Source organism: Zingiber officinale, chromosome 8B, assembly GCF_018446385.1.
Source record: "Zingiber officinale cultivar Zhangliang chromosome 8B, Zo_v1.1, whole genome shotgun sequence".
In the NCBI taxonomy this organism is placed as follows: domain Eukaryota; kingdom Viridiplantae; phylum Streptophyta; class Magnoliopsida; order Zingiberales; family Zingiberaceae; genus Zingiber; species Zingiber officinale.
In genome coordinates this window covers 29,882,979-29,891,460 of record NC_056001.1, presented here as the reverse complement: position 1 = coordinate 29,891,460, position 8,482 = coordinate 29,882,979, and the positions used below count along the sequence as shown (strand labels likewise).

Sequence of the window (8,482 nt, the reverse complement as noted above, 5' to 3'; positions counted from 1 at the left end):
AATAGTCAAAGTCAATTTTTAAGATCTCAAGATTTGATATTTATCCCATCATATCACTAGGAGATTATTAAAATAATGGATCTATTTTTTTTTAATAAATGTTTTAAGCATTAGTGTCATATTTAAGTTTTTTTATATAATAACATGTCCAAATTTATTTAATAACGTAACTAAATAAGTTAAATCAAGACTAGACTAAATGAATACATATGTTTTATAAATTTATTTATGAAAAAACTTTAATAAATTATATATATATATATATATATATATATATATTGAACAAATATATAAATTTTAATATTTATTTATAGTATTCATGTAAAATTATAATCAATGAAATGTGTGTGGATAAAAATAAAAAGCGCTATAAATTAAAAAAAAAAGAATCAAATAGACATTTTAAAAAAATAATTCAGAAGAACTTATCAATAAAATTCTCTTGAAAATATCTTCCATATGGTTGTTATGGTAGCTATGGAATAATTTTATAAAAGATTTTTAATAACTATTATACGTTATAATAAAATCCTAAATTTTAAAATTTTCAACGAAATCTATTATGTTAAAAATACTCCTTATTAACATAAATAAAATTATTTAAATTCCATTAAAATTCATCCTAAACGTATTTTAATAATTATTGACAAATTACAGTAGGAATAACATCAGAATAAAATCACGGATGTGGCGTCTTTTGATTTTTATTTTTGAAAAAAAAGACATTCTTCAATGATTTATAAAATTTGACGCCCCTTTTAATTTTTACCAGGAAGTATTTAAAACGTCTGGTGGATTTCATGAGTTTAAAATTTAAGGGTGTTTTAAGGAAGAAGGTAACTTTGGGAGTGAAATGAAATATTCCTATTGAATAATCAAGCCGCAGCTTTTGCTACAATCGCATTAATGATTCCTTCGCTTCTTCTCTCTTTCGCTGCTCGTTCCTCTAGCTCGCTGCTTCGCCTCGCGTCACCTCGTCTTCCATCCGGACCTGTGCTTCCGGCCAATTGACGAAGGAGGCAAGGATCCATGGTGGTGTTCTCCAATTTGGGATTCTGGGCCGCTTTTCTCACTGTTTTTGCTCGGATTTGAGGCTCTTTTGTCCTTCGATGCGCTTTTGGGGCTGCTTTGCTGTTGGGAGGATTCTGATTTAGGGTTCCGATTATAATATTTGAGGTGAGCAGGCATGATCCATTTTTAATTTTCTCTCTCGTTGATTTCAGCTATGGAAGCTCTATGATGGGGCTGTTGTCTTACTGATCTGTTGATCGGGATGAATTGGTTTTGAGATCCAGGTGGCCGATCTGAAAGTTCAATTTTTATTTCCTTCTCGTGAGGATTCTAGATTGGTTATTGATTTGAAGAAAGTGGCTGACAAATTGAAACCTGTAATTTTCCCAAGCTCTTAAAAATCGGGGATTTTTTGGTTTGCCTATGACGAGAGGTTCGATAATAAGTTAGCTTTTTTGTTGTTGTTGCGAAAGTACGGTATTCTTTTGGAACTTTAGAAGGATCATACCTAGTCTAATTCGGAAATGGAGACAGTGAATTGCGTTGAGGATGGCTTATTGGATAATCCTGACGTGGAAGATGAATTTCGAAGCTGCTGTACAGAAGAAGAGGAGTGGCAGGACACTGAGGAATCCTTAGCCGAAGGGTCTAAAGATGATCTCGATGAGTTCTCACTAAGAATGTTTTTTAAAGGTCTATCCACCTCAGATGCTCAGGGTAAAGGATCTAAGGCTTCAGGAATTGGAGTGGTGATGGAAAGATCTGCTGGAGCTTCCCTAATTAAAGTGCAGAAAAAACTTGATTTTTATGTAGAGAATTTGGTAGCTGAGCACTTGGCATTGATGGACGGTATATTGGCCGCTATCCAGAATGGAACTAAAAAGCTCTATGCATTCACTGATTCTGAAGAACTGTATTATCAGGTCAGAAAGTTAAAAATTTGTTGTTCACTGTATCTAAAGAACATCTTGTTATATTTCTGTAGTCGCTGATCTAATTTAATTTTAACCTATGTAGTTAATGAACATTAAACTATTCTACCAGATCACAGCACGATTTAAGTTCTTCATAGATTGTAGTCCTCCTGATTTTCGCGCTGGATGAATTGTTTTACTCTTCTTATGTTGTTTTTGATCCCTTGTGTAACAGATAAATCTGTACACGTCTCATTTCTTTATGAAGTGTTTTGTTATATAGGCCATTTTATAGAAAATTGTTTGTAATTGTTCTTTATGATGGAAAAATTTAGTTTCTTGGTGAGATTATTAATTTTGACTGTCTAATTTCTTTAACAGATTGCAGAAACAGAAATTCTTGGCCACCAACTTTTGATAGCTTTGGGACACAGAATCCTAGAGCTGGTTGAGCAGCTTGAAGACTTTGATATACAGCTGGTATCGAGTTATGAACTAGAGAGGCCATTGCGTTTGGCCAGAGAAGCAATTGGTGACTGGTCAGCTGACATTTGTCCCATGTGTTGTGAGGAGAAGGAAAGTTCAAAGATGTTAAAGTTGAATTGTTCCCATAAAATTTGTCCTGATTGCATGATCATATATGTTGTTCGTGAATTGCGGTGTTCAAAGATTCCTATTAAGTGCCCTCAAGTAAAATGCAGACATTTGATTTCAACCACTGAATGCAAGTCATTTCTCTCATCTGATAGATATGGATTACTAGAGAGAGCCATGAAGGATGTTCAGAATTTAGACACATTCTTTTGCCCTTTCCGCAATTGCTCTGGAGTACTCCATCTTGGCCATTGTTTGTCATCTAGAGCAAGTTCTTCAACTCAATCAGATATCAACCGAATTCAATGCCTAGAGTGTCACAGAGATGTTTGTATCAACTGTCATGTTCCATGGCATTCCTTGATGACATGCGAGGATTATCAGAACCTATCAGCATCTGAAAGAGATGCAAGGGATATTAGTTCTAATGACTTGGCAGAAGACCCTAGGCATAGACGTTGCCAGCAATGTGGGCAAATGATTCAGCACACAAACGAGGGTTATCACATGACCTGCTGGTATATCCTCTATGCTTGTGATAAAATTCATTTTCTAACATAGATAAGTATAGTTGAATTGCCAAAATTTCTCATTCTTGATTGCTTGACAGAACCATGTATTTTAAGGGGAAAATTGGACATGTTTTGGAGCAACACGGTTTCTCTTTTCCCTTGTGATTAAATCCACACATTTTTCTCATTCACATGGCATGACTGTGCCTCATAGTTTTTTTGTACAGATACCACAAGTGAACTCTTTAACCCAAACATTTTAAACCAATCTCTTTAAATTTTACCCCCGTTTGAATTCAATCCTCCTGTACTTGATTCAAGTCCGTTGACTTTGGCATGTAACTCACCTTATCCTCAAAATTCATTCTTGCCCTGGAACCCTCCAAAACCTAACATCCTTCATCTGTCTCCAATTCTTTGTTCTATTCCATCTTGCTAACAAGATCTGGCATCTAGATTTACCAGATTTGGTCGATTATTTAGATCACAAACCCTTCATTTTCAAAAATGACTGACCAAGGTTGTCAATGCTCAAGAAATATAGTGTGATATATTGCGATAAATGGGCAATATGTTAATTGTGCCAACCCTTCAAGGCAGATTGTTGTCAACATAAAAACAGTAAAGTTTTAATTACAAAACCTAATGTAGACCATATTAGCGTTAAAGCTATATTTGCCAAATTCTTGCAGGGTCTGAACTCTGTAAGAATACTTGCACCTGTAAGCTTGTTGATTTGGAGAATCATCATAGTGTTGTTAAAAAAAATCTTTATATTTCTCTTGTGTTGTGCATATGATAAGGGTAGTTACTTTCAGAACCTAACTGGACTACTTGCATGTTTGCTGTCTCCATGTTCTTCTATTGGTATTGAAAACTAATGTTTGCACAGACCATTGAACTGAGCAATCTCAATCAAGGTTGTTTCTCATTGGCTCCATTCAGAAATCATCAGAAATGCTTTAATACATTTACTGACTATCAACAAGGATTAAACTGCGTTTTTAGTTTTTATTACATAGCATTTTACTTTTCTGTATGAATGTAGCTCATAGAAAGTTCTTATGGTCTATACTCATTTTGATGGATACATGAATGCAAAATAATGAAGAAAATGAGAAAGAACTTCAAAATGACTGTGACAGTATCCCAAGGACCAATGACATGCTTGTGAAAGGGAACATAGATAGCTTTTCTGATAAAGGTTCAAATATAAACATTTTACCTGACCAAAAGGATAAATTTGTTAGTTTCTAACTTTAAGTGGAATGTTTCTTAAAATTTAAATCTTTAAGGCAGTGTTTACTCGGAGGGCAGAAGCCAAAATAGAGGGGGAGGGAGAGGAAAAGAAAGAGGAGCAATTACCTATTTTGATAAAGCTATTACAGAGAATGAAACTAAGGGAAGGGAGGGGAAAGATTGAGGAGCAATTACCTGTTTTGATAAAGCTGCTGAGAGATGGAAACTATGGAGGAATCCCTTAGGGTGCGTTTGGTTTGCGTGTTTTTTATTTTCATTTTCTGAAAAATGCATGTTTTTTAGAAAATAGAAAATGACTTTTAGACATTCTCTATTTTTCCCGAAAATGCTATCTATTTTTTTAAAAAACAGATATAGAAAATGCAAACCAAACACTATTTTTCAGAAACGTGCGTTTTCCAGAAAATAAAAATGAAAAACGCACAAACCAAACACACCCTCTGTCTCTCTTTTCCTCCAAATTGGTTTTGCCCAAAAATAGATAGAGTAGGAGAGAAAGAAGGAAATGCTTGATTAATGTATCATTTATTCATCCCTAACCATTGATCACCACTAGATGTTGGGCCATTTTTTTAACTTCCCATCCCGTTCTTGAAGGGGAGTCTTTATGCAATGGTAAAGCTGCTGTCGTTCGAGTTGTGAAAATAACCTCGTGTAATGCAGGGTAAGATCACATACAATAGACCCAATATAGTCTGACCCTTCCTCGAGACCGAGAGCTTCGTGCATTGAACTGCCTTTTCTCATCCCTTGTTTACATACGAAGTATATGGTAAATCAGGGGTTATGTGAAGAATTCTTCTTTCCCATTCTCACTCTGTCCCACTTCTGGATCATGTGAGAAGCGGGTTGAGTTTATGGTAAGGCAAAAAATATAGTGTAAAATATATATTATTATCTACAAAATATATAAATTGTAACTAATATATTTGCAAGATAAGTGGAGTGAGGGGGCAGAGCATAAAAATCCATCTCATGTACATCTCATATATACAAGGTTTTTTTTTGTCCCATCCCCACGTCATTTAATTGTAAGAGTGAGGAAAGAATAAATTGTAGTCCCTACTTTTGAGTAAACTCTGGATCACTCCTCTTTCCTTCCCTCTTTTGCCCCTATCCCTCCTCCTTTCTCTCCATCTTCTTCACTCCAATTAGACATAGCCTAAGCAATTCAATTTTATGTTTTACAGGGAATTGTAAGAACTTGTGAACAACTTTGAACCTTTCTCAAATCTAGATTTGATTTATCTCAAACCAAATTGAACATTAGGTGAAGTGATATTGTCCCTTAAAATGACAGTTTTAGATTTGTTTTCATGTTGTTTGTTGTAATTTTTCAGGTCTTAAGTTATATTATCTTTTTAAGAAGTTTCCTTGTACAAAAAGCTGCACCACTAGTCTTAATTTTAATTTTTAATTTTTCTTTTTTGCTTTATTATGACTTTGTTTCTTAAGGATCACTTCTCTAGTGGCATCTGCCAATATGGTTAAAATTTAACGTATTGAAATGTACTATCCCATCATCATTTTGATCTTGAATTGGACATTATAGCCATCTGATTAGCTTTTTGCTATCGTTGCCTTTGTGTTTGACCATCCAACATTGTGTTAAGGTGTTCTCCGTGCCAAAGAAACTTAAGACTAGTGTCATCCCAAGGGTGTCAAAGAAACTTAGCCGAGCTTGGTTTGTGTTGCATAATAGATCCATAACATACCATGATAATATGCAACATACCCTTATGGTCATGCCACTGAACATGAAACTCCTGCAATGAGTTTTTGACTCTTTTCTCGCCAAATAATCACACCAGTAAAAGAAAGTTACACAATTCCTTTCTCAGGCAATAAGAAGTCTATAGCTTTAACCAAGCAGATTTCTGTTGTTTCTTAAAGTTGGTTGAGGATTGTTCATCTTTGTGTTCAGGAATAACACAAACATTTCTATACGGAAGTCCAGGCTGACCATGGCTAAGCATGACCCTGCCCTAATTGAGTTGTGTTGTGCCGTGATCGGCCATGTTTGCAGGCCCATGCTAGGCGTGGGTTTCTCGGTGCCCTACTTGTGTTTTTTTTATGCATAACTTTTCCAGTGCTTTCTTTATTAGCATTAGCACATGTGGAGAGGTTGAATAAAGCTTAAACTGGTGTTTTCTGGTTTTGATACTTCTTGTTCAGATGAAGTAGATCGACACTTTTTCGACATGATATGAACTCAGACATCTTCAATTTTCTGCTTTTGCTCGGCAGGTGTGGGCATGTGTTCTGCTACATGTGTGGTGCGGAATATAGGAATGGCATTCAGACCTGTCATTGTGCCTTTTGGGGCGGGAACAATCCCGAGACTTCTGCAACACCCTCGACCGACGGATCAGAGCTCTGGACATGGGAGTCTTTTGATTCCCTGCCAGCCCTGACAGATGAATACTCCGAGCAAGAAAGGGCACAATTGGCGCTTGTACAAAGGTTTCTCTCTGGAGGAATCGACCTAAGTGACCTCCACCACTCTCCGCAATCTTCTCCTCGATGTTCTGATTCTTACATGGATACCGTGAAAGACCTCCACCAGCTCCCCTGGCTTGAGAGGTTCGTATCCGTTATTAGTGACAGCTACCACGAGGATTTTGTTCAGTGAATTCAGTTCGGTAACACCATTTGAAACTCATTTTGCTAATAAATGATAGCATGTCATAAGATATAGTGTTTGCATCATTTGGGATTTGAAATTCTAGAATTCTAGTTGCTATTATCTTATTCTTAAAAAGGAAAAAATTGTAGTAGAAACTGTGTAAAAGTTTAATGAATTATTGATCATTTCAGTTTAATTTAGTGTTCTATTTTGCTATTATAAACAGGGACTATGTGATTGCTTAATGAATTATCGACTTTTAAAATACAAGAATTTGTTGGATGCATGTTCTTGAGTTTGAGCCAAGAGATAATGGTTTTATCCAATATCTTAAATTTCAAACTAAAAATTCATTTTATCAACTTTGTTTTAATAAGAAATGTAAATATTAATTACTGAAACGATCTTCCTTTCCAATCTACTTCCATGTATCGATCTTCGCATCACATTCTACCTCGTTCTATATTCTACCTATGAGTTAATGTAGGTGGTATTTATATGAATATGTATTTGACTTCATTTTATATTTTATCTATGAGTTAATGTAGGTGGTATTTATATGAATATGTATTTGACTTCATTTTATATTTTATATATGAATTGATGTAGTTGGTATTTACATGAGTATTTATTTTAATAAATTTTGAGATTAATTTTTTAGTAGATGTAAAATATTTTGTTAGACATCTAATCTTCTCTAGGATTATTGTATTAGAATAAAATATTTTTTATAATTTATTATGAAATTGATGATACGGAATGTTTAAGAAGAGTGATAACACCTTGTTTTTTAGACCGATAGTCTTTACATTCATTTCGTTCAATCATAAGTCGGCTGTAAAATATTTTTTTATAGGTAAATGTGTGAAGGTATATATATGAGTCAACATGGATAATATAAGTCTCGGGTGCCACTCATTCCTGATACAACATCAGGTCCGAGTAAACAATAGCCCGAAACACGTGCACTTGTAAGTTGTAGCCTCCCGAAGATACTCTCTGATATCCGAACCCCCACAAATAAATAATTATTCCTTGTCAATTATAGGTAGTGTATTATAGAAGAAATAATAAGATGACGAGCTTTCATCAAAACCTAGGTCTCATGGTAGGAATGCCTGAAGACTCAAAGCATCCTCATGTAGGTGGACATGCTCAGATGCATGTGTAGCCACTCCTGATCCATCTCCGTAGCTCCGTTATAAAGTCATGCCTAAAGATAAGGTGCCACTGTGTCTCCTCCTGAAAGCCGCAAAAAGTGAATTCTGATCCTTTAGGTATGATATGGTGGTAAATTCATAAGTGTAAGGAGATGCCATCAAATAATTAAGATATCGGTTTCACAAGAATTGTGAATTAAGTATTAGTCAAAATGATAAAATAGGTTATCTAGAGAATCAAAAATAGTTACGAACAAACTTAAGAGAATAAGAGTTGAGAGAGGTTTAAGGAAGAGATAGAGAAGAGGAGTGAGTGAAGGGTGAAGTGATTCTAGGACTTCGGTTTCACCCAATTGCTTGTAAACACTTAATCTATATTTGATTTTCTATCCTCAATGAGTATTT

The 8,482-nt window shown here is 35.0% G+C and overlaps 1 protein-coding gene across 3 annotated transcripts; it reads left to right on the top strand.

The window, feature by feature from the left end:
* The first annotated feature begins 885 nt into the window (after positions 1 to 885).
* LOC122015004 (ATP-dependent RNA helicase DEAH12, chloroplastic-like) lies at positions 886 to 7,113 on the top strand. Of its 3 annotated transcripts, none has more exons than XM_042571600.1 (4): positions 886 to 1,176; positions 1,296 to 1,934; positions 2,307 to 3,037; positions 6,539 to 7,113. In XM_042571600.1, the coding sequence occupies exons 2-4, from the start codon at positions 1,536 to 1,538 to the stop codon at positions 6,921 to 6,923; spliced, it is 1,515 nt and encodes a 504-aa protein (XP_042427534.1). In that variant the 5' UTR covers positions 886 to 1,176; positions 1,296 to 1,535; the 3' UTR covers positions 6,924 to 7,113. The 3 variants fall into 3 exon arrangements, with proteins under 3 accessions (XP_042427534.1, XP_042427536.1, XP_042427535.1); XM_042571602.1 differs by having other exon boundaries at positions 1,290 to 1,934; XM_042571601.1 differs by having other exon boundaries at positions 886 to 1,934.
* The last annotated feature ends 1,369 nt before the right edge of the window (positions 7,114 to 8,482 follow it).